Below are 25340 nucleotides of genomic sequence, written 5' to 3'. Positions count from 1 at the left end.
CGTTCACCCTGTACATCCTGATTCCTTTTACCTTAAAAATAGAGCAGAGCTTCTAGGTACTCACCCCCAAAGAATCAAAAACAGGGACTCGGATGTTGCCCCTGTGTCCCCGGCAGCACTACTCACAAGAGCCGCAAGCAGACACAGCCCACGTGTCCCTGGATGGATGACGGATTTACAAAACGGGGTCTCCGTGAACACTATGTTACTGTAATACGACGTAGGATGTGGAATTCTGACACGTGCTCCCCCATGAATGAATCTGGAAAACATTATCCTAAGCGAAAGAAACCAGTCACAAAAGAATGAATGTTGTATGATTCCGTGTCCGTGAGGTCCTCGGAACAGACAGATCTGAGGAGCCTGAAGGGAAAGCAGCGGTTGCCAGGGGCTGAGGGGAGTGGGAGTTGGAGTTGAATAGGCACAGAGTTTCTGCTTGGGGCGCTGGAGAGTTCTAGAAATACAGCGATGACGCTACTCCAACATTGTGAATTTACTTGATGCCACAGAACTGTGCGCTTAAAAATGGTTACAGTGGTACATTTATGTTATGTGTATTTTACCACCATTTTAAAATAATGGAGTGTGGGTGTCTGACTGAACGCTATATCCCGAGCGCTGAGGAGACAGAGAAGGCGGACAGCACCCCCTTCCTGCTCCCTCCTCCCTCTTCTCTGCTAAGGAGGTAAAGTGCCCTGGTTGGGACTCATTCTGGAATGTACAGGCGAGCCCAGGGGATACGTTAGCCTGGTTCCCTCTGGGGAAGTGGAGTCCCTGGACGGATGAGAACGGGCGTCCCTGGGGAGAGTGACACAGGCGGAAGGAGGGCCCGGCAAAGGGAAGTTATGGATCTGGTCCCCACTGTGGGCAGCTGGGCTCCGTCCCCTGGGACCTGCTGAGGGACCACGAAGAACACACCTCGGGGGCTGCGAGAGACCGAGGAGGGAGTGTCTGTCGGGGGGCTGCCCCAGGAGCCGTTAGCGCCTCGTGCTCTGCCAGGACACAGGGGCCAGGCACCAGGGGGGCCCTGCTGGTTTCTGCCAGAGTGTGTCCGAGGAACCCTGGGCAGATGCGTTCGGGGCAGCTGAGGGGAGATGCTGTTGGCCTCACCGTGTGACACTGATGGGAACAGGAGGGCCACCACGAGCATGTGAGGACACACAAGTCATCCAAAAGTGACCAGCGGGGGATTCCTCTGTGTCCCTCTGGGCACCAAACTTGGGCAGACTGGGAATGGGTCTCATGGCCTGTCCCTTTCTGCAGTGATCATGGATCCCAGGATCCCTCACAGGACTGTGGTGTGGCCTGGTGCGGGGCCTGCGGGAGCCTGGGAGAGCCCAGCAGAGCAGGCCAGAGCGGCTGCCACTGCAGGCAGAACCAGGCCCTTGATCCTCCTGGAAACACTCCTGTCTAGTTCTTGCAAAGCCCAGTCCTCCACCTGTCCCTGGAAAGTGTGCCAGGAGGCCCTTGATAAGATCTTAAGTCTTCGAGGAATAATGGGCATGGCCTTAGACACTGGCTTTTCCTGTGGGCAGCTCCTTTTTCAGCCCTCTCTGGACATCAGCCTTATCTCCCCCACCCCCCGGAGGCCGGCCATCTGCCCAGCGCCGGATAGAGAGCTAGGCACAGAGCCCAGCCCGCTAGAGCCTGTAGCCCGGTGGGGAGTAAGAGGCACACACCCTGCTTGAAGCATCCACTGGGCTTGGAAGGGTAGTGAAGAATGGGAAGTGGGAGACAACCTGAGGGTCTGAGCAGGCTGCTAGGAGGTGGGATGAAGAGGCAGTGGGGGGTAGGGGCGCCTGGACCTGTGCTGTGCAAACTTGAGCCAGTTACCTAACCTCTCTGAACCTCAGTTTTCACTTCTAAGTAGTGTATTTATACCAGTTTCATGACGTTATCGTGAGGGGTAAGTGGCAAAAGGCGTATAAATTGCTGAGAACAGTGGCTGGCACATGATATGGGCCCAGGGCACTTGAGCCATTCCTGTTATTAGAAATCAGAGTATCCATGCCCATGGGGCAAGGTGGGGTAGATCCTTTGTCCACTAGCCCAGTCTGAGAGCAGGGGCTTGTGCTGGTTGCCAGATGGCCTCTGAGACACTATTCTAACATTGTGTGAGTGTAAGGACGTCTGGATTTTGTAGGCAGAGGGAAGGGAACCTGTCTCTGGGTGAGGGGCACGGTGTGAGCAAAAGCAGAGGCCAAGAGAGCATCACATGTTCGTTTTCTATGGCCTTGTAACAAACTGCAGCAAACTTGCCGTCTTAAACCAATACCTGCTTATTATCTCACAGTTCTAAAAGTCAGAAGGCCAGCTCAGTAAGTCATGAGACAACCCCAAGTGTCAGCCAGGTAGAGTTCTCATTTGGAGACTGGCCGGTCAAGTCTGCTCCCAGGCTCATTGATTGCTGGCAGAAATCACTTGCTTGTAGAACTTGGGTGTTGTTGTAGGACTGGGGTGCCCTTCTCCTTGCTGGTCATTGACCAGGGATTTCTTCTCTTGATCCCAGGACGCTGCGTGCTTTCTTTGCATGCGCTCCTTCTTCAAACCAGCAACAGTGTGTTGCGCCTTTCTCACGTTTTGAATCTCTGTCTCTACCTCCCATTCCAGTTTTAAGGATCTCATGGCACTGCATGAGGCCTTCCTGAATAGTCATTTTAAGGTCTGCTGATTGGGAATTTAGTTATATTTGCAAAATCCCTTCCCAGGAGTAGCTAGATTCGTGTTTGATTGAGTAACTGGGAGAAGGTGTACACCCAGAACCTTCTTAGGGTTCTGCCTACCACATGTGGCATGTGGCCAGTAGAAGAAGTAGGGCAAGAGGGGTTCGTGGACAACCATTGGAGCAGGAGGGGTAAGGTGGGCCTTGGTGGTAGAAAGGATGTAAGCCTGCTATAGGCTTTGAATGGCAGGTGGATGAACGGGCCTCCTGGGACATCCCTGCCTTCACCTACCCCCATGGCGCTACACCACTCGGCATGCTTCTCCCCAGTCCGAGCCAACTCCCTGTAGACCCGCTGCCACCCTCTGAGGAGGGCACCCAGGCCCAAAACTTTGGACCCTTCCTTCTGGGTCAGGAGGACATACCCAGGAGCCCCCGGGCTGCAGAGCTCAAGAACCCAGAATCAGCACTACACGGTTCCGCCGCAACAGACCTGGCGCCCTGTGGAGGCAGGGAAATGCAGCCGAACACCAAAATATGAGCCAGGAAATCAGTTGAGGAATGTGTGTGTCCCTCCGGGCAGCTCTTCTTCCCCACCACCAGCACCAACTTCAGAAAAGCCCGAGGACGGTCCAGGGGAGTCCATATTCATGGTCTCAGCAGCATTTCTGGAGCCCAGTGCCCTCTTCTGGATCCATTACAGTTGAAAACTCAACACACCCTTGATAGCTGGTGAATAGCTATGTTCCCAAAAAGTTCTCAGTAATCTAAGGTCTTAAAATTCAAATGCTCCTTTCAATATTCGAGGACCTTACCTTTATTATGCACAGTCACTTCTTGGATACATGCAGTCCCTTGTGGTCTCAGAGCCCTGTGCATTCCTTGTGTATCTACTGGGGGTCGTTTGGTAGAAGACCACTCTACTCATTCTGATGATGAAACCCCATGCAGGCTGGGCTTCCTCCTGCTTGAATGCAGTCCCCCAGAGAAAGCAGTGATTTTCTGATGATGAAAGGGACACCAGATAAGCCTTGAAGCCCCTTCCCATCTGGCCTAGAGCCTGTCAGAAGGAAGGGAAGGGTCTCTGATGGGAAGGGACCTAGAGGTGAGAAGGGTTCCAGTTCTCCCCACTTCCAGGTGGGGTCCGGTGGGCGCTTTGAGGGATAGGAGTGGGCTCCTGCGATGGCTGGGTTGACCCAGTCCAGTCAGGGAAGGACGGCGGTTCTGCAGGTGGCCGTCAGCGGGTAACCCCGGAATGCCAGCCACGTTAAGCCAGGCCAGCATGGAGAGAGGGCCCGAGGGCTCATGGGAGAGCCACGTGCCTATGAGGGGTGGCCAGATGGCGCCGTTGGCTGGCCCATGCTCTCCCAGACTCTTCATACTCTGTCATTAAAAATCAGTCATGTCCTTCCGTGACCGAGCGTAATGTGTCCTGAGGAGCTGCAGCATAACAAGGCTGCAAAGTTGTGTGTCGACCATCAAGGCCTGCAGGCCTCACCTGATTTAGGGGGCCGTGTGGTGTCCCAAGAGAAAGCATCTCTTTAGAAGGTGACCCCGTAGGGGGTTTGTGTCTGGAGACCCTGGTACATCCCAGTGCTTGGGTTCGGGCTGTCAAAGCCCGTGGTCTGTTTCTTTCTGCTTTGTGGTAGACTTGGCTAACCCCAGGTGAGGAAGCGGGGCCTGGCAGGGGGGCTGGGTCTGCGTCCTGCAGAACCGCAGGTGGTAAGGCCCAGGTGTGGACTAATGCCCAATGCTGCACAAGTACTGCGTGGCCTCCTTAGGCGCGCTGCCTGCCTTCTCTGGGCCTCAGCTTCCCTCCACATGCAGGGGGAGTTGCAGCACAGTCTTCACCCTGAAGGCAAACTGGCGCCCCACTGACTTCTGTGGGTTGCTGGGAGGCTGGGAGGCTGGGACGGAGGAGAGGACGTCCCAGGAGCGCCCCGGGGAGTGGTTCTCAACCGGGCATCACCCGCACCTCCCTCCAGCTGCGTGCGTCTCACCCCGCCCGCTCTTCTGTCTCCTGCAGCCCCCCGCAGCCCGGGAGCTGGAGGGATGGAGAACTCCTCCGCTGCGTCTGCCTCATCCGAGGCTGGGAGCAGCCGCTCCCAGGAGATCGAGGAGCTGGAGCGCTTCATTGACAGCTACGTGCTCGAGTACCAGGTGCAGGGGCTGCTGGCCGACAAGACGGAGGGGGACGGCGAGAGCGAGCAGACGCAGTCGCACATCTCCCAGGTGAGTGCCGGCGGGGCCTGGGCAGGTGCAGGTTCCAGTGCAGCGGGGTGAGGGACCCTAAATCCAGGGAGCGTCTAGCCGCCTGGCCCTTGATTCTGAGCCACGGCTGGCCCCGGGTGGCAGAGCCTGGAATCCAGGCAGGGAGTCCCTCGGCTCCACTGCGCCTCCGTCCTGCCCCACTGGGCCACCTGGGCCCGGCCAGACTCAAAATTCATTGGACACAGATTTACTGAGAGCCTGCTACGTGCTAGGCACAGTTCCCTGTCCTCCATGAGCTCGTGTTCTAGGAGACGTCTGGAGATTGTGGCTTCTCCAGCATGCACATCACCAAAGGCTGTAACTTGGGAACATTTTCTCTGATTTCAAATACAGGCCGTTGTTGGCAGCCAAAGAGCTGGTCTCAGGCACTCATCAGGCGCTCTGTGTGCCGGCCCTACGTAGGTGCCCGAGGCATTCTGAGCAGAGTGTCAGGTTGGTGTCGTCTGGCCATGGGCTAGTCTGTGGCAGCGCTGGGCTTGGGTGGAAAACAGACTTGCTGACTGTGGGCCAAGATTTGGAAACCTGAAGTTCTCAAGAGTAAAGTGTGAGCCATTAGGGGTCATGGTGATGTCACATGCATCTTTCCTTAATACTGTAAATCCCCAGGAGATACTGCTTCAAGAGTTGGTTCCAAATGTCCTTCTAGCTGTCTGTGTGACTTCGGGCAAACCTCTCAGCTTCTCTGAGTCTTGATTTTCTTAGCGGGTGAATAGGGATTATCCTGTTGCCTCAGGAATATTAGAAGGTGAAAGGGGGTCAGAGGCTCCCAAAGCTACAGAAAAGCAGGGTGTTTTCTGCACAAGGAGACACAGGATGCATTCCTCCTCCTGTTCAGGATCTGGATCTTGGGTGTTCACGTCTTGCTCTTGTTGTCCTACCTCAGGCTGGGTCTCCTCTGACCAATAGAGGGGGACCACCTGGGTACCCTGCTTTGGAGAAAAAGCCAAGTGCAACTAGTGGGCTCCCTGTCTGGGTGGGCAGAAGACCCAGACCCTCTGGCCATTCAGAAAGCCAGAGGAAACCTGGAACTCGTGACCGGGGGTTAACCTGGGACATTTGGAAGACCTAATGATCCTACACCTCACCCCACAAGGCAGGGAAGAGAAAAACTGGCCCTGAGAGAGAAGTGATGCTTTCCTCTGTGTCTTTAAAGTTCTGAATTTGCTCTACAAGCATGTATCTAACATCTCCCATGTGTCTGACACCATGCTGGGGCTGGGTATCTGGGGGCAAGCAAAAGAGGCATAAAGTTCTGCCCTCATGGGCCTTACATTCTAGGGATGGGTAACAATTGCTGTGCAGAAAAATAAATTAAGAAAACAAAATAGGGAGTGAGGAGCACGGGGAGGGGTTTGTAGTTTTAAGTAGAAATATAAGGGAGGATGTCACCGAAGTAGGTGAGGGGCTAGCAAAGGCCCAGCTGGAGGAGTATCCTGGGTCAGCAAGGCGACCAAGGTGCAGAGCAAAAGGGAGAGCCAGAGGGGATGAGTCAGGGAGAAAAGGGGGTCACGTTGATAACAAGTGCAGGCGCCGAGCCGGGCGGTCTGCCGGCGCTGAGCAAGCCCGGTTGGGAGGAGGGACCCATCAGGTGGGATGTGTTCAAGGAGATGGGGGGGTGGTTTAGCTGTGTCGACGGCAGCTGCTGGGCCATGGAAGAGGAAGATCAAGAAGGACCTGACAAGCTATGGGGGCTCATGAGGGGACCCTGCCTAGAGAGGTGCCCATCAAGGGGCAGGGGCTAATGGTCAGGAGATGGGTTGCAGATGGGGAGGGTAATACGGATCCTCTATGTATTACAGGGGTGTCTCTGTAAAGGGGAGAGACCTGGTATTTGGGGAAGCGAGGTCAAAACGGGAGCATCTACAATATGTCGTGCATGGATGGGAGTGGTCTGGGGCAGAGGGAAGGCTCCGTGGAGCTGTGGCCTTGAGTAGAGGAGAAGGCTTGACCTTGGCTCACCCACGATCACATAGGGGGGCTTTTCCAGGCTTATAGCCGTGCTTCCAGAATGACACCCCCCCCCCCGCATTGTGCAACATAGCCGTGAGTTTCTCCAGCTGTTTTCAGCCACGATGGCGCAGGTGCAGGTGCAGAGTTACAGAACTGAATTTAACTGGGGCTGAGGTTTCTCTGGGCAGTGACGCTGGAGGGAAAGAAGGGCGGGGTAGAAGGAGTCTGGACAGCACATTCCCTGACACTGAGCCAGGCGAGGACAGGAGTGAGGACCCAAGGCAGAGAGAGCTGCTGAAGGGTGGTGGGTTAGTGGACTGGGGGTCCCAGGGAGTGGGTGAGTGGCTGGAGTCCTACAGGAGTGAACAGCAAAGGGGAGTGCCTGGGAGTGGGCATTTGGAGTCCAGGGCAGGAGGTGCAGCAGCGGGCAGTGGAAGGCTGGGCACGAGCCTGGAGGTGTTGAGCGGAGAAGAGATCAAGAGGAGGGCCGGGGAGCTGATTGGCAGGGCAGAGAAGCCACTGTCACTGATGTCGACATGTTTCAGAAAAGGTGGCCACGATCCAGAAGAACAGCCTTAAGGAGTACAGAAACTGAGGCGGGGGTGGGTGACCGGGGGTCTACAGGTGATTGCGCGGAGCGGGTGCCTTGTCTGAGGATGTGTCAGTTTCAGCCGCCTTTATCGTACACTGAGCAGTAGCATCCCCTGAAGTGGCCAGGAGAGGCGGGACGGGCTCAGACTAAACTGGACCATTTCCATGGGAAATGAACCTCTTTGGGTCGTGGAGGGCAGGAAGGGGAGGGAATTAGGTGGACGGACTCTCGCATACTCCAAGCCCCGTGGGTGGGGCGCGGGGCTGGTCGGCCCATACTGCCCGCCTCCCAGACCGTTGTGGCCTCCCGCGGCCTACAGCGGGGTCCCCTTTGGAGACTCCTCCTCCTGAGGTAGGCTCCTTTCATAGGAGGAGTGTCCAAAGATGCCATGAAGCTTTACTCCAGAGGAATACCTGACCCACGGTAGAATTTCTGTTCCCACAGTAGCCACCGGGGAGAAAATTCTGGAGGCAGGGCCCCTCCTGGTATCTCTGGCCTCCCTGTGCTCTCTCGCTCTGGGCCTTGCCCTTGTGGCTGCTGCTTCTGGGAGAGGTCGGGCCTGACCGTGCTTGGATGTCCACATCTGCAGGGGCTTTCAAATAGATGTTTGTTGGGAGGCTGTGTGGAAAACATGGCCACTTCCAACATCCGATGTGTTCCTTAAACTTCCTGCGATCTCTGAAATTCCCTGGAAGAATGGGAACACCTGGCAAGCGCCTGGGGTCTGCCTGTGTGCCGACGGCCAAGGAGGGATGTTTTAACCCGATGCCCACCAAACCCACTACCAGACGCTCACAGACACAGCTGGGGAGCGGACTCCAGAGGAAGGGCGGCAGTGGACAGCTTTCGGAAAGGCTGGGGTTAGATGTATTTATATGGCACATTCTTTAAAAAAAAAAAATAAAGTCTCTGTTGACAAAGCTTTTTTTTTTTTTAATTTTATTTTATTTTTTTATTTGACAGAGAGAGAGCTCACAAGTAGACGGCGGGGGTGGGGGGGAGCAGGCTCCCCGCTGAGCAGAGAGCCTGATGTGGGGTTCGATCCCAGGACCCTGATCATGACCTGAGCCGAAGGCAGTGGCTTAACCCACTGAGCTACCCAGGAGCCCCATCTGTTGACAAAGCTTTAAGGAAAGTCTTTCTGCTAGAGCCTTTTTGCTTTTTCTTATTTAACCTGATGACTATTTTAAATGGAGGCGAAGAACTAAAAAAAAACCAAAACAAAACAAAACAAAATCCTCAGAGAATGTCCCCATCTGCCTGTCTGCGGTGGTGTTTTGATGTCTCCGGGAGAGGAAAATTGGAAGAATCTTGGAAACGTTGAGAAAACTTGAGAGAGGGGAGAATAATGTTGCTTTTCAGTTGGTGAGATCATTTTTTTTAGGATATGAGAGATGATGGTTGGCCCTCAGAAGAAAATGCCTCATGAAGCTTGCACAGTTGTGTTCTCCCCCTCCCCTCCTTTAGCAACAAGTAGGAAGAAAGATGGATGGACGAATGGAAAGAGATTAGATAGATCGATAGATAGATAGGTAGAGTGAGCCAGTGAGCTTCCTTTTCTTTAGATGAGTAACCAAGAGAACGTATGTTCTACATTTCCCAATGCTTTTGGGATACCATATTTAAAATTATGGGGTGCCTGGGTGGCTCAGTGCGTTAAGGCTCTGCCTTTGGCTCAGGTCATGATCCCAGGGTCCTGGGATTGAGCCCTGCATCGGGCTCTCTGCACAGTGGAGAGACTGCTTCCCCCCCGCCCCCCATCTACTTGTGATCTCTGTCAAATAAATAAATAAAATCTTAAAAAATAAATAAAATAAAATTACATGTGCCCCCCCCACATATATATCAGGAGTGCCTGCCCTCCAGTGGATTCCAAGTCCATGAGGCACATCCTGAAAGTTGTCTTCCCTCTGTCTTTGAGAGAACGGAGGATAATAGCCCTGTTCCACAGGAGAGAAGCCTGCTGGAGGACAGAGGTGGGAACAGACCAAACCACACTGCTTCATGGTGGCTGAGCGGGGCCCCAATCCTTCCCTCCCCACTTCTGGCCACCTGCCTCAAGCTCCACTGTCAAATGCATGGAACATAAGAACATTGTGAAGAGCAGATACATTGAAGGTGAAATGAACCAGTGAGGGTGAAAAGAACTTTCTATGGTCCTTTTTGAGGATGTCGGGCACTTAAGGCTCCTAGGCTTTGTCTAAAATGCTGAGTGTCCTTCACAAGACCAGTGTAACCATGCGGATAGGAAGAATGGGATACAAATATTCAGGTTGGCATGACTTCTCTCACTCACCGTGTTTTTCCTTCTTTTTCTCATCATGTTTTTCCTCCATTCTGCCTTCCCTGTTCGCTGTTCCCTCATCCCCCTTCTATCCCATTCCTTCGTTGCCTCCTGCCCTTTGCACCCACTCCCCTGCTGACTTTGCTTGGAGGAGGAAGCCCTCAGTGGTGGACCACCCATGAAAGGCTTAACTGAAGAAGTGAGTTGAAGGGGAACTGTGGGACACTTGAGCATGGGGGCCTCAACTTCTTAGAGAGAGGATTCATTTTTACTTACATGAGTACTCTATGCATAGTTCTTAGGATACACAAAATTCTAATATTAGCAATAAAATATCCCTTAGCTGCTACCTCTTACCACCAACTTGATTGGTGAGTGAACTTCATCCTTTTTCTTGCTTTTACCAACCTATATATAACATAGGACTTACAGAAGCACATTATTTCAAAATCATAAGTCAGGGATGCCTGGGTGGCTCAGTCGGTTAAGCATCTGCCTTCAGCTCCGGCCATGATCTCAGGGTCCTAGGACTGGGTCCTGCATCGGGCTCCTTGCTCAGCAGGGAGCCTGCTTCTCCCTCTCCCTCAGCCTGCCGCTCCCTCTCCTTGTGTGCTCTCTCTCCCTGACAAATAAATAACTCACTAATCATAGCCAATGAATATATTGTTCAATAACCTACATCTTTTACCTTGCTGTATGCCCCAGGGATTCTTCCAGCCTTGTACACCCACGGTGTTCTGTTTAATGGCTACATTGTAGTCTGTGCCATGGATGTTCCATAGTTACATGCACCTGCTGAGGGGGATTCAAGGAACTTCTGAGTTTTCCACTGGAAATGTAAGATATGTCAACGAATGTTACAGGACGTGCCTCCTCCTGCACATGTAAGAGTGTTTATTTAGGTAGATGCTGAGAAATAAAATCATTTTTAATAGCTATTGTCAGATTGTTTCCTAGAATGTTCTGTTTTTCATGCCACCACAAGTGTATTGAGACAGATCATCTCTTGGCCTCTTAATTTGCATTTTCTTGGTGTCTAGTGAAGATGCGCCCTTTTTAGTCTGATTACCTGTCTTTTTTTAATGAGTTAAAATTTTATTTTACTTTTAAAACAACAATTGGAAAAACAGAGGTAATCAGGAAACAGAGGAAGAAACCCAGCATGACTTTGTGATACAACTAATGTTATATAGGGTATTGTTTTTTCTTTATGTACCTTTTACAATGTTGAACTCGCATACCTGTAATTTATAGCATAATCACTTTTTTGACATGATCTAGACTTCGTTTGGTGGGTTGTGACACAAAGTATAATTGTTTTAAATCTGCCTCTGTGAATCACTATTGGTTTAAGAATGAAGTATAATTAGAGCTAAGGTTTTGTGTATTCAAGCCCTGTTCTAGGCTCTGGGGATAAACTCCAGAACAGAATGAACCATAATCCCTGCCCCCCCCCCCTCCAATCTCCCAGGCTTCCTTTCGAATGGAGAAAGACCGATGACAGACCAAGAAGGAAATAGGATGGTAGAAGGTGTTCTACTCCTGAGTGGGCAGGAGAGGGGATAGCGCTGGGCTGTCCCAGGGAGCTTACTCAGACTTTAGAGCAAAGACTTGAAGAAAGTAAGAAAATGAGGCCATGTGGGAACCAGTGTTCCAGGCAAAGGGAATGTTGAGGGCCTAGCTCTGGTGTGGGAGCGTGTCCTGCTTCGAGGAACAGCTTGGGAGCCATTCTGGCTGGAGCAGAGTGAGCAGGGGAGAGTGTCATAGAAGAGGCAGATCTGCAGGGCCTTTCTCTCCCTGGTGTGGACTCTGGCATTTTCTCTAGTGAGATGGGATGGTGCTAAAGGGTTTTGAGCAGAGGACAGGTATGGTATGACTGCCTACATAGGGTCACTCGGGAGGCTGTGAGGAGAAGAGGCTATGGAAGGAGCTGGAAGTGGGGAGTGGTCAGGAAAGGAAGCGGGGAGACCAGGAAGCTGTTTGGCTCATGCAGGCAAGAGGTGATGGTGGCTCGGAGCCGTGGGGTCACTGTGCAGGTGGTAAGGGGCAGTCTTGTTATACCTTAAAAGTACAGATAATGTGATCTTCTGATGAATAACCTTGAGGATTTTAGCCTGAGTAACTGGAGGAATAGACTTTACAGAAATGAGAGATATATAGGAGACCCCAAGAATAGCTTTGGAGAGCAAAGATCAAGAGTCGAGTTTTGGAACATGTAAGGTTTAAGATAGCATTAACGGCTCGGTGGAGATGCCAGTGAAGCAGGTGGGTGTGCAGAGGTGGTGTTCAGAGGAGAGGAATGACCTGGAGACTTATATCTGTCAATAGCAGCATACGGATGGCATCTTAAGCCCAGGAATGAGCATAGAGAAGAGGGTCTAAGATTGAGCCCTAGGAGACCGAGGAGATGAGCAGTAACTAACAGAGACACTGAGATGAGTCCATGTTAACTCATTTGCTCTTCGCAACAATTCTGTGAAGATACTGTTATTGTTACTAGTTTACAGGGGAGGAAACTAAGGCACAGAGAGGTTGAATAAGCAGAGCAAGGTCACACAGCAAATGTGTGGCCAGTCTGAGGTCTGAACCAGGTGGTCTTACTCCAGTTGTCATCCAGTTAACCTCTTTCCTATTGGTAGTTCCTGTTCATTATTGTGGGGAGGGGGGACAGGACATGAGTCTTAGGGATAAGGTGGCTTGTCCAAGTTGAGAGAGTAATAGAAGCAGGAGTGAGAACTCAAGATTCACTGCATCAAGAACTCGAGCTCCTAATCACTACATTATGCTGCCTCTACAACAGGAAAGTTGTTTTTGTTTTGTTTTGTTTTCTTTTCTTTTTAAGACGTGCATAAAGCCTTTATTCCTCTCTCAAATCTCAGCCCTAGGGCAGGGCCTCCTCCCTCTCACACACAAGGCTTTTCTGGAGCATCACAGGGATGGAGAGTGGGCTGCCCACCAGTCTCTGCTCCCACCTCCCCTTCTTGTTTCTCCTCTCCATGGACAAGGAGCCCTCAAACTCTTCCCTGTGTGGTCCTACCACCCCCTTGATTAAGAAACCCTGAAGAAGATGACTTTTTAAATGATTTTTCACTTTGAAATAAATACAGACATAAATAAAAATGTCAACAATAGTACCAAGAATCCCTGACTCTCCTTCACCCGGAGCATCCGATTTTCATATTTTACCACTTTGCTTTCTGCCTCTCATGTCTCTCGAGAGAAAGAGAGAGATAGAGATTCTCTAAAGGGATTCTTTTTTTATGTATTTGAGAGTAAGGTGCAGACTCTCCTTTATTGCTAAACACTTCAATGCGTATTTTCTAAGAACAGGGACATTCTCTGACATAGTCATAGTACAGGAAGTAAACACTGAAACAGTATTATTATTTAATGCATAGACTTTATATTTCACGAGTTTTCCCAGTAATATCCTTTATAGCAAAAAAAGAAGGAAGGAAAGGTAGGAAGGAGGGAAGGAAGGAAGAAAGGAAAGGAGGAAACAAGGGAAAGGAATAAAGGAAGGGAAGAAGGAAGAAATTGTAGGTTCCTCAAAAATTAAACATAGAATTACCATGTGATGCTGCAATTCTACTTCTGGATATATACCCCCAAAGAATTCAGAACAAGGACATGGACAGATATTTATACACCCAGATTCATAGCAGCATTATTCACAATAGCCAAAAGGTGGAAATAACCCAAGTGCCCATCAGTAGATGACTGGATAAACCAGCTGTGGTCGGTCCATACAATGAAAGAGTATTGAGACTCAAGAAGAACAGGAAATCCTGTGACATGTGCAACATGGATGAACCTCGAGGACTTTATGCTCAGTGAAATAAGCCACACACAAAGGGACAGCTACTGTGGGATTCCACTTGATGAGACACTGACAATAGCAAAGCTTGCAGAGAATGAAAGCAGAAGAATGAAATGGGTGGCAGGGGTTGGGAGGGCAGGAGTAGGGGGTGAGGGTTTGATGGGGGCAGAGTTTCAGGTTGAGATGATAAAGTTAAGTCCTAAAAATGGGGCGCCTGGGTGGCTCAGTCGGTTGAGCATCTGCCCTTGGCTCAGATCATGATCCCAGGGTCCTGGGATTGATCCCCACATGGGGCTTCCTGCTCACCGGGGAGTCTGCTTCTCCCTCTGCACACCCCACACCCTGGCTCCTGCTCGCTGTCTTTCAAAAAGTAAATAAAATCTTCAAAAAAAAAAAAAAGGAAAGAAAAAGTCCTGGAGATAGATGGTGGTGACAGCTGCAGGATAATATGAATGAACTTAATGCCGCTGAAATACACTCTTGAAAATGGTACATTTTATGTTCTGTATATTTTTCTATAATAAAAAAATTTCTGGTTCAGTGTCTAATCCAAGATCACACATTACATTTAGTATCCAACACTTTTATTGGCTCTTTGAATTAAAAGCTATTTATGCCTTTACTCATTCTGCCACTTTTTGGCTGTGTACCCCTGGGCAAGTTATCAGCCATGCTATGCCTCAGATCCTGTATTTGCAAAGTGGGCATACGAAAGGTGCCCAGATGGCTATGAGGAGTAAATGTTAACATATGTCATAGGTTAGATGTAAATGAAATCTAGATACATTGTGACGAACTCATTTTTGTTATACACGCGCTCGCCACACGTAGTAGCCTTTCACTCGTCTTTCATTTTGCCCAGGATTCCTTTTGTCACACCAAGTATAGTCTAAAACTCATATCTTGGCATTTGATCAACTTGGAATGTGCTGTTGAGAGTGTGAGGCAGACATCGAGGGTTATTTTTCCTCACTTTCCTCCAGTTGTCTCAATCCCGGTGTTTATTGATGATCTCTCCTTTCCCCTGACTGGAAACACTAGCCTCATCATAATAGAATCTAGGATCTGAATTCCCATTTGTACGTGGGTGCAGGGATGCAGTTTTGCCATTTGTCTCTTTGTCTCATCCTGTACTGAGTCAACTTGCTGGTTTGGCTCAAGCCTTGTAATGTAGCTGGATATCGGGAAGTGCCGTCCCTGGGGGGCTTCATACCCCTGAAAAGTATACCCTCAGCTCCCCCCACTCTGGGCTTTTCCTCCCCCAGGGCCCCATGGGTTCCCCCTATCTTTTACCAAATCGGATCCTAAAATACTGTCCCTCCTGGGATGCAGATGACAAGAAAGCAGGTTATATTTTTTTATTATGAATTTTTTTTAAATTTATTGCTTAAGATTAGTAAGTGATCTCTACACCCAGTGTGGAGCTTGATCTTGTAACCCTGAAATGAAGAGTCACCTGCTCCCCCAGCCGAGCCAGCCAGGTGCCCCTGCTATGAGATAATTTAATTGTGCCGATAAGAGCGAAGAGTAACAGAATAAGCATCTATTTTGGGTATAGAATAAGCATCTGTACTCCCCTGTTTATGAAGTCTTCACCCTGTGCCATCTGTGTTTCAGGTTTTTAAAGTAAGAAATAAATCATAGCAGCGGGCTGGAGGCCCCACACCACTCTCACGAATTCGATGTCCTTCGTTTCCATATAGGAAAATGTCCCACTTTTCCTGCCTCCTTGTGTTCAGTGACCTTCTCAGGAGGACATCATCTCTTTCCCCAGAGGACTTGCTCCTAGCAGTAAACCGGTTTTCCTTGAAGGAGAAACTCTCTAGTGTGGAATCAGGCGGTGGGGGATGGGCCAGCTGGCCTGCTCTCCAGGCAGAATCTTCTCTCCGTTCTAGAATCATCTTAGACAGATAAGGACAAATTTGGGGAAGGTCTGCGTCTGGAGATTTTTCTAGATGACGGTTCCGAAAGGGCAGGGGGAGGCAGTGGGTGGGGGCTGGGGCCTAGGAGCAATCCCAGCAGAGGTGGGCAGGAGCTTTGGAGTGGGAAAGGGAGAGTTCCCAATGGGCTTTAGGGAGCGAGGAAGGAGCCCTCATCCCTGCTGGTGGTGATCCCAGCCGTCCCAGGACTGCTGCTCCTTCAGGAGCTGTCGCTGGGTGCCTTGTGAGCCCAGCCCCGTGGGCACAGCTTTGTGGGATAAGTGCAGGGATTCACACTGAATTCCTTCCGGGGCGAGGGGCTGGGCGCAGGAAAGCTATGCCCAGCTGGACCACAGTCCCTTCCGCAACCACTTTGCCCAGGGACCTGCCTCTGTCCAGCCCTGACTGGGTCTCTGGGGTGGGTTTCTGCAGGCTTGACCACCTTGCTTGCTCTCCTTCACGCGGAGCAGCCCCTCTGCTTGCTGCTTGTCTGTGCCACACTCCCAGATCCATTTCTTTATTTCCGTCTTTGCCTCCACTGCCAGTGGGAACCTGGATGCTGGACCCAAGCTTCCTGCCCTGCTTCCCACCCTGCCCCCGCCCAGGCTAGTTAGCCTTCCCTGACACGGCTCTGATGACGTCCTTCCCTAGCAAGGTCACCCCCCCTTCTTCTGATCCTGTCTACCGGAAAAGTCTCTGAGTGCCTTGACCAGAGAGTCATGCTTGCTGCCATCAGCCTCTGAGCTGGCGGCCGTCCCACTGCTTATGTCCACGTCCAGGCTCGTGCTTCTCCGGGAATCCCCACTTGCCCATTTTCCTTCCCCGCACCCACCCCCCAGCTGCCTGCCAAGGGCATGCTCTTCCTTCTCTCAGTCTCGCCATCCACGTGGCATTGCTGTTATCCGAGGGCTTGCTTCTCCTGGGAACGGAGGTTCCTTCTCCAAAAGCGCCTGAGAAATAGCTTCTCGTGGGCGGATACTGAGTTAAGGACGGCTTTGACGAAGAAGGGACATCTCTCAGGAGCTCGGGACCCGTCTCCGATAGCCTAACCGGGGGGCCGAGTTTACCTCTAGCAGTGAGTGAAACCTTAGCCTTTTCTCTGCTTGCTTGGCTAGAGGAGCCATTGTCCCCACCCTGTTTGCTCACCCCAGCAGTGTGCCCACCAACAAGTCACTGTTCCAGGAGATGTTACCCAGGTGCTCTGCAGCTGGGGATGAAGTGTTGGGGACACGTGGGTTGGGGGAAGCCTTTCTCCACAAGGCTGTCCTAGGATGGCGTGGAGGGTGCATGATCCCAGCCTATATTTGCTGCATGCCTTGGCCATCCCAGCCAGGAAAGGAGAAGCCACTGCAAGATATAAAAACTGTCTTTATAATAGTTTAAGCACTTTATGCACATATGTAGGTACGTATGTGTGTCTATATATATCATTCAAAAATATGTGTGTATACATACAGGTATGTATTACTTATTATTTTGAAATTATTTTAACTAAACTTAAAGGTGTAAACATAGTCCAGCATGTTCCCACGGACCTGTCCAGCTTCCCCTAATATGAACACCTTGTATCACCATCGTACCATCATGAGAACTCAGGAATTAACATTGGAATCATGAGACTTTATCTGAATTTCACTGGTTCTCCCACGAACGTCTGATTTTCTGTTCCAGGATCCAGACTGGCATCAAGTTGCCATGTCTCCTTATTCTCCTCTAATCTGTGTACCCTTCCTGGGTCTGGTTTTCCATGACCTTGACTCGAGGACTGCTGGTTACCTGTTTCCCAGAAAGTTGTTCTATTTGGGTTGCCTGGTGTTTCCTCCTGATTAGATGGAGGTTGTGCATTCTTGGCAAGAACGCTTCAGAAGGGATGGGCCGTCTTCGACACATCATACTGGGGAGTCCATGAAGCTGACAGGCTTCATTATGGCCAGTGTTATCCCCCCTCTCTCGGTTAAAGTGGTGTCCGGCGGATTTCTCACTTTCCTTCGCACAATTAATAAATATATTTATTATAATTAATAATTAATACAACTAGTAACTATCTTGGAGGAGATGCTTTGAGACTGCAAATATCCAGACAGAGGAAATTTATTCCAGGCAGTTGGTTACCCAGGTGATAGAACTAAGAAGCAAAAAAAAAAAGAGAGAGATCAGTAATCCCACCTCCAGGCCTGAGGCACAGAAGGAGGAGAGATGGGTTGCCAAAGTCCAGGAGTCAACATCATGACTCCTCACCTCTGGTGAGGTCTAGAGCCATGAAGGAGACACAGCCCCTGCCGGTAGGTCCCCCTGAAGCATAGAGGGAAGGGAGAAACACCTTCTTCCTGCCTCCTGTGGCTGAGCAGAGCTGGAAGCCAGCCAGCCCAGGAGTCTGGGAATCGCAGTCTGCAGGGGTCAGCTCCTCTGCAGTGCCCAGCTGGACATGTGCTCTAAGTGGATTTCAAACACTTGGTATGGAAAGAATATAAAAGATCTCATTAATAATGTTTTATGAGCACTTGGGTGGCTCAGTCGATTAAGGGCCCAGCTCTTGATTTTGGCACAAGTCATGATCTCAGGGTGTTGAGATCGAGCCCCACCTGGGGCTCCACACTCAGCATGGAATTGCTTGAGATTCTCCCTCTCTCTGCCCCTCCCCCCAACACATATGCGTGCGTGCATGTTCTCGTTCGCTCTCTCTCAAATAAATAAATAAATCTTTTTAAAAAATAATGTTTTATATTAATTACCCGTTGAAGGGATCTTATTTTGGGTATATTGAGAGAAATAAAATATATTATTAAATTTAAGTTAACATTTTCCTTTGTAAAATCTGGCTGCTAAATCATTTAAAATTACCTCTGTGGCTCCTATGCTTGTGGCTCTCATGTTATTTTGTTTGGATAGCTAAGAGTATACTGGTACCTGTAACAAAGGTCATGCCCTTGACCCACAGTCAGGAGGGTGTGGCCAGCTAAGGTTTTCCAACACCCAGACTGCACTGGCCTTGAGCCATTCACACTCACTGTTTTGACCAAGTATGTCAAATATCGGTATTGGACTCCTCTGTTCTTTGTGTATCACACAGGGTGTAGGTCAAGGTCAGTGTTCAACATTAGCCTAAGGGGCTAGCTAGCATTTAACACAATAATAAAAATACCACCACATAGCTCCATGGCACCTTACAGAGGAAAAGCTGTGCTGTTACTACTATTTCACATCTCTACGGTGTCTTTATAGGTTTACAGAAGTCCTTCATTTCAGCCTTGCAGTCATGGCTGCGTTTTGTAGGTGACCGGACAAAGCCTAGGAAATCCACTGCTGGTTGTTCAAAGTAAATACTTGTGTCCTACGTGGTTGACTCTGCAAGGCAGCCGGTCTTGATCCTTCTGGTGGGCTTAGGTTAAGGGAAGGAACTTTGCCTTCCCCAAGCATACACCAGAGGGGTCACCTCAAGGTGGAACTTGGAGATGCCAAAGTGGTAGGGAAGGATTTGTCTTTGAAAATGGCCAAATAGGATTTTATCCTGGCTCTCCTGCAGAAGGTCAGGGCTGTCTCAGGAAGGCCTCTGTAGGGTGAGGACGAGCCTACATGTCCAGCCATCACTGACCACTCCTTTCTCTCCTGCAGTGGACAACAGACTGCAGTGAGCAGCTGGACAGCAGCTGTTCCTTCTCCCGAGGCCGAGCTCCCCCGCAGCAGGTAGGGAACCAGCTTTGTGCGCCTTCTGGGGGTGGGCACGTGTCTTGTCTGTTGGTGTTCCTGGGATGGCTTTGTGATGGCTCTCGTGGGCTGGGCGATGTGGAGAGAGCAGGAAATAAGGGAGGGGAGTGTGTGGTCCGCACTCTGGAAGGTTCTCCCTGAACACCCAGCCCACAGTGAAGCATGCCTTCCTTAAAACACATAGATTCTTGAGGTTTTTGGTTTGGGTTTTGTTGTTGTTGTTGTTGTTGTTGTTGTTTTGGTCATTTGACAATTTTTGCGTCAATACTTGCAAACAGCTGCACATCCGTTGAGGGGGGGAGTGGATAAATGAGGTGTTGAATTGTATACAGTCGTAGCCTGAATGAACTTGGAGGTTCACATATCAGCATTGGTGATAGATCTCGCAAATAGTGGGATTCCTAAGGTTCGGGTGCTGGTGGGGGCATTTGAGATCACTTCTGGTCCAGGTGAACAGAGGACCTAGAAGGGCAGAATGTAGGGATGAGCTGTCAGTGCCCCCTGCCCCCAGCCATCCAGCTTCCTGTTCCCTGCTGGAGCCCGCTGCTTCTCTCCCTGCTGCTTCCCTGTGAGATCCCAAGGGGGCACCCACACAGGTATGGGGTTTGTGGCCGGTAGGAAAGAGACAGCTGCTCTGGTAACCCTCAGGCATCCTATATCCCCTGGTTGTCCATCTGTTTTTGCTGATACCTTATTCCTGGAAGACCATGGGATTGGAGGCGGAAAGGAAGCACAAGCCCAGGTTCGTGCTGTACCTGTCCAGAGAGACATGGGCTCCTGCACTCACTTGTTCAAAATTTCAGAGCAGCTGCATTCACACATTGCCCTGAGCCTGCTTGCTTGTGTCTGACTTCAGTTCCATGGCACCAATTAAATAAACTCCTCTCTCTTCTGTCCTAAGCGAAGATGGTCAGTAGCCTCAGTTCTAGATCTTTCTTAGACTGCAGGGCTTTGTCCACCGTGTGGTGTGGGGGGATGGCTGCCCTCTCACACTACAGGTTGTTTGTGTGTGTTTCGTTGTTTCTTAGGCAGGAGGCCGGACAAGAACCCTGGGTTGGGGTGGTGGGGAGGGGAGGAGGCAAGAGACCCAGGTTCTCCTATTTGCTCTGCCACAAACTGGGTAGAAATTCTTCTCATCCTCAGCTTCCTCCTATAAAAATCAGGGAACTCAGTGACCTCTGGGGGCCTGTCTAGCTTCTCCATGCCACTTTGTAACTGAAGTCCATGGAGATGTCATGACCTCACCCAGCTGGGACTTGAACCCAGGTCTCTCACCTGCCCCTCCCCCCATTTGGCCATTTACTTTGCTTTACTGTAATAGGTATCCTTCCGTGGAAGACTGTTGTCCCTGCCACTAGACTGCCAGTACTCGGTCAGGAACCCTGTTATCCTCCCTGAATCCCTCTAGCCATGGCCCGAGGCCTGGCACATCAGAGCACTGCCTGCCAATTACCCTGGGATTTCCTACCTGAAGATTCCCTTAACTCTTCAGGGGCAAAGGTATCTTGGGTCTGGAGACTCAAGAACCAGAGGGTTCCAGGGAAGGGTTAAATTCTTGGATAGGGGACATAAATGGCTGATAAATGAGAGACCAAAATACTAGCTCTCTGTTATTTGGTTAGTAGGTGTCTGGCTCTGAAATCTTCCAGAATCTGCCTTTTTTCCCCCCCCCCTCCCCTTAATCACCTTCTCTGGGCCCCCTCTTCCCACCCATTCTCCCCAGTCTCATTCACCTGTCACTCCAAACAGGATTCCAGGGGGCAGAGAACGACTTGTGCTCCCACTTCCCCTTCACCTGCCTCCCTCACCCCATGGCATCCTTCCATGGCCAGGTCCACGCCCCTGGAGGTTGGTGGGTGGGGAGTCGGCCAGACCCTAGGCTGATGGAGCAGGACTGGGGGACCTGAGGGAGGGGGCACCCTAGTACCATGAGCACCCCAGTCCCACCTCCAGAAAGCAGTTGAACAGTTGGCTTGGGTATGTGGAGTTAGACAAAATGAATGCAAGTGACTTGAAAGAAGAAATCATAAAAGGCTCATATTTGATCCTTTCCTGGTAGGTAGAACTGAGACATAGGCTCATTATGAAGAAGAGCCCCAGAAGGGTGGAGATGGGGTCTGGTTAAAATAAACTTGCCTTGGGGCACCCAGGTGGCTCAGTTGGTTGAGCGTCCAACTCTTGATTTTGGATCAGGTCATGATCTCGGGTCATGGAATCAAGCCCTGCGTCAGGCTCTGCACTGAGCACGGAACCTGCTTGGGATCACTCCCTCTCCCTCTGCCCCTTCCTCCTTACTTACTCTCTCTCTCTCTCTCTCTTAAAAAAAAAAAAAAAAAAGACTGAAATTAAAATTTTGAATACACATGTAAACCTGACTCTCTTCCCTGATAAGCCCAGAGGATGAAGCCTTTTTGGAGGGGGCTCCTGGGGCACAAATTCATGCTGAATCAAATTCTTCCACGTACATTTGTCCCCTCAGCCAGCCGGTCAACTTGAGATGAGCACTAGGGCTGCTTCTCTATCCCTGACCACTCCTGCCCTAGGGTTTTGCACACAGTAGTCACTCAGTTAAGACTCCCGAGACGGCACTGAGTTAGCCCAGGCCCAGTCCATACAGTTGGTCCCTGGTGGGCCCTGTTCCTCTGGCCACCAACTTTGCTGAGCTCTTTGAGGTCATTGGGGGTGGCGGAACAGCTCTGCCACCCCCACATTCACCCACAGGGGAGAATTTCAGAGGGAACTAAAGGTAGATTGAAACTGGGGTGGTTGGCTGAGCTGGCATTCCCCCTTAGCCACTTGGGCCCAGGAGAGTGGGAGCCACTGGAGGATGCTGAGGTTCTATACTCTGCCCGGGGAGCTCTGTGTGGCAGGTCACCGACACTGCCCTGAAGGAATAGCCCAGATACAGGCTCCATTTGGGGGGTAGCCATGTACTGGATTATTTATTTTGTTATTTCAACTAATGTGAGGAGAAGGGGAAGGGGAAATCCCTTGCCTTCTCTGAGCCCTACAAAGTGGGGATAACCTAGGGCAGGCTGAGTCCCATGAGACGGGAAGAAGGGGCGCAGAGGACATTGGGCTCTCTAACCGTCCACAACTGGGATTCAACCATATTAGGGATTATTTGGTGTCCTGGTGGTGTCCTGGTGGCCTCTTTCCAAGAGAGCTCATCTATCACCTTGTCCCTTAGGAAGCTGTAGTCGTTTCTAGCTTTTCACGGTAGTGGGGGAATCATTGTGGAGATGATTTAGAGGAGAGTAGCTGATAGGAGAGAGTGCAACCTGGTGCATTTAGAAAACGTCTGTGGGTGCCAGCATGGGATTTAGTATTCAGGGAAGAAAGCCAAAGGTATATGAAAGGTTGTATGAGGTCAGCAGCTAGCCGCTCTTCTCAGTCTGCACGGAAGTGCCAAGGGAGGAAAATTAATGTGCACAACAGCAGCAACAGAGCGTCTGATTAGTCCTTGAGAAGGACTTCCTGTCTGAAGTCCTTGTTGGCCCGCAGGGCTGGCTGTTGAGCAAGGCAATGAAATCGTCACCAGAACCCTAATGGGCACACCTCCTTATGGGGCAGTTTCCTGCGGAACCCAGGAAAGGTGGGGTTGTGTTAGAAGTGATGTCTTTGAGTCCTGACCGATGGTCTGGGATCCCACATTCCCTGAAATGATGAGAGGAGGGCACTCCCCTGTGCCATCCTGATGTCTGCTAGCAAACGAAGCCTCAGGAAGGAGTGAGAAGATTCTTGTGTCAAGGGTCCAGAGAATCAGATGTTGACCCAGGTGTGGCACATGTTTCAGCGCCTTTACTGCAAAATGATAGACTCCTCTGAACCTCTTTGGAAATCTCTTTCATTGTTTTCTGGGTCTCTAGAAAAGACCAGTGGGATCCAGATAGCCGCTAAAAGTAGCAGCAAGTCTGGATTTTCCTGATTTCTCCACTGTTCCCTTACCCTCCCTGACACCTTTGCTAACCGGCAGCTAGGTTCATTCTAGGTGCCGACATTGACTCTGACCCAAGGGACAGCCGGTGGTAGGCAGAAGTGAGCCTCAAATACATGCTCACCTCTGACCCAGGAAAAGGTAAAAGGGTAAAAGGGTAAATAGAAAGGGTTAAAGGAGATTTTTGCCAGTCATCTTGTTGCCCTCTAGTAATCATAGTATTTGGTTATGAGCTGGTTTATCTCATTAGTACAAATAATATCTTAGTAGAAGTACCTGAATTTTTACTCAGCCTCTGTGGATACTCAAGAAATATCACGTTCATGGCACTTCTCTCTATTTAGTCAGTATTTATGGAGTATCTGCTATGAGCTTGCCAGACACAGAGGAACTGGCCTTTGGCCTCATTACCTGTCTGTGGAGTAGAGGCTACTTAACATGGAAGAGGCTAAAGGCACCCAGTTAAGTCCCAAAGACACCTCCTGACCACAGACACTGTGGTCATTCCGGAGAGTGTCCCTGCTGATCTCTGTGGGTAGAGAGATGCCTTGCAGGACATGGGGCCTTAGGAATGGTTAGGATGCTTGACCAGATGGCAGGGAAGAGAGAAGAAATGGTAGTCACAAGGCTTGAAGTTGGGTGCTCTATGGGGGTGTGAGGACAGCAGGAGGGTGTACACCAGAGTGGGTGGTGCGTGTTGGGTGTTACAGGAGTGGTGGGAATGAGGGCAGTAGACACGGAGGTGTCTGTGTGCTCAGCTGAGACGCTGGAACTGCTGTGAAGCCCCACCCCTGCACCTTGTAGATCTTCTCTTGCCTCTGCTGTCCCACCCAGGTAAAGTCCATCCCCTTGTATCAGTCAGGATAGCCCAGGTCATGCTGCAGCAACAAACAGCCTTGAATCTCAGTAACTTTATTGTTTTTTTAATATTTTATTTATTTATTTGACAGAGAGAGAGAGGGAGAGGGAGAGAGAGGGAACATAAGCAGGGGGAAGGGAAAGGGGAGAAGCAGGCTTCCCGCCAAGCAGAGAGCCTGATGCGGGGCTCGATCCCAAGACCCTGGAATCATGACTGAGCCAAAGGCAGACGCTTACCCACTGAGCCACCCAGGTGCCCCGAAACTTAGTAACTTTAAACAGCCCATCCAGGACCTAGCTTGATGGGGCAGTTGTCATTCTCACCAGTCCCCAGGATAGAGGGAAAAGGACCACTGGAGGATCTTGCATTGGCAAGTCAGTGCTGCAACCCAGATATAATACACAGCACTTCCTCTCTTAGCCTATGGCCCAGAGCTGCCCACATGGGCCCACCCAACCATAAGGGGTAAGCACCCTACAAAGTATAATCCTACTATGTGCCTGGCATTCTGGAAGCCAGAACTGTCTGGTGACTGGCTAGAATGACCATCACATGCGTCACCTCTGGTAGCAGCTCACCAGGAGCTGGGGCCAACCTCTTCCTCCCACATCAGACTCAGAGCTAAGTAGATCTCTACCCTAAAATACTGTGGGCTCTCAGGATGACCAGAGGGTCAGAGGCTACCTGATCCAACCCCCAACCCTACAGTGTAGGAGCCCCCTCATGTGGCTGTTGAGCTGTGGGACATTTCCAGTAATGGGGAGTTCACGCCTTCAAAAGGCGTCTCAGAATGTTGTTGGGCAGCTCCATGGCTGTTTGCTCTCCCATGGCAGTCCAGTATGAAGAGTCTGTGTTTTAAGCTAAATATCCTCATTCCTGCACTTGTTTCCCTTAGTCGTGGTTATGTTGGTTCGTTCCTCTATTTATCTGTTTTTTCACACCTTGATTTGATCAGCGTGTCATCACAGAGGGCAGCTTGCTGGGAAGTGGGATGGCAAAGGTGATGGGCACTGTCACTGTCTACACAAAGGTTAGAGAGGAGAAGACAAACACTTACACTGCAGTGCTGAGATGTCTGGGGCATGACCTGATGGTTCACGGGTCCCGCCCCCCCGGGTCCCGTCCCGTCCTGGGTTACCCTCCTGGGAGCACTGCAGCTCCAGACTATGATTCCACCCACACCTCCCTGAACCGAACACAGCTCTGCTGGCATGATCTGATTCTGCAGACTCTGGTGTTCCTAGCATGTAAGCCTCTGTTTTCCAGAAGATACCACCTATCCCTGTCCTCCAGGTGCCTTCTGACTCCAGCTCACTTGAAGGAACCAGGCTACCCCATTTG

At 50.6% G+C, this 25340-nt stretch overlaps 1 protein-coding gene across 6 annotated transcripts in view; it reads left to right on the top strand.

The window, feature by feature from the left end:
• Positions 1-25340, top strand: part of CTIF (cap binding complex dependent translation initiation factor) — a 281960-nt gene that overhangs the window by 69186 nt on the left and 187434 nt on the right. For 5 of the 6 annotated variants that reach the window (XM_032311400.1, XM_032311401.1, XM_032311399.1 and 2 more), the window contains 2 exons: positions 4689-4894; positions 19111-19182. In XM_032311400.1, coding sequence (XP_032167291.1) covers positions 4715-4894; positions 19111-19182 — 252 coding nt within the window. In that variant the 5' untranslated portion in view covers positions 4689-4714. Of the gene's footprint in view, positions 1-4688; positions 4895-19110; positions 19183-25340 lie in introns of those variants that run through there. The other variant, XM_032311398.1, reaches the window with a different exon arrangement.

Source organism: Mustela erminea, chromosome 13 (assembly GCF_009829155.1).
Source record: "Mustela erminea isolate mMusErm1 chromosome 13, mMusErm1.Pri, whole genome shotgun sequence".
NCBI classification, from domain to species: domain Eukaryota; kingdom Metazoa; phylum Chordata; class Mammalia; order Carnivora; family Mustelidae; genus Mustela; species Mustela erminea.
This window is presented reverse-complemented; position numbering and strand designations above follow the sequence as displayed.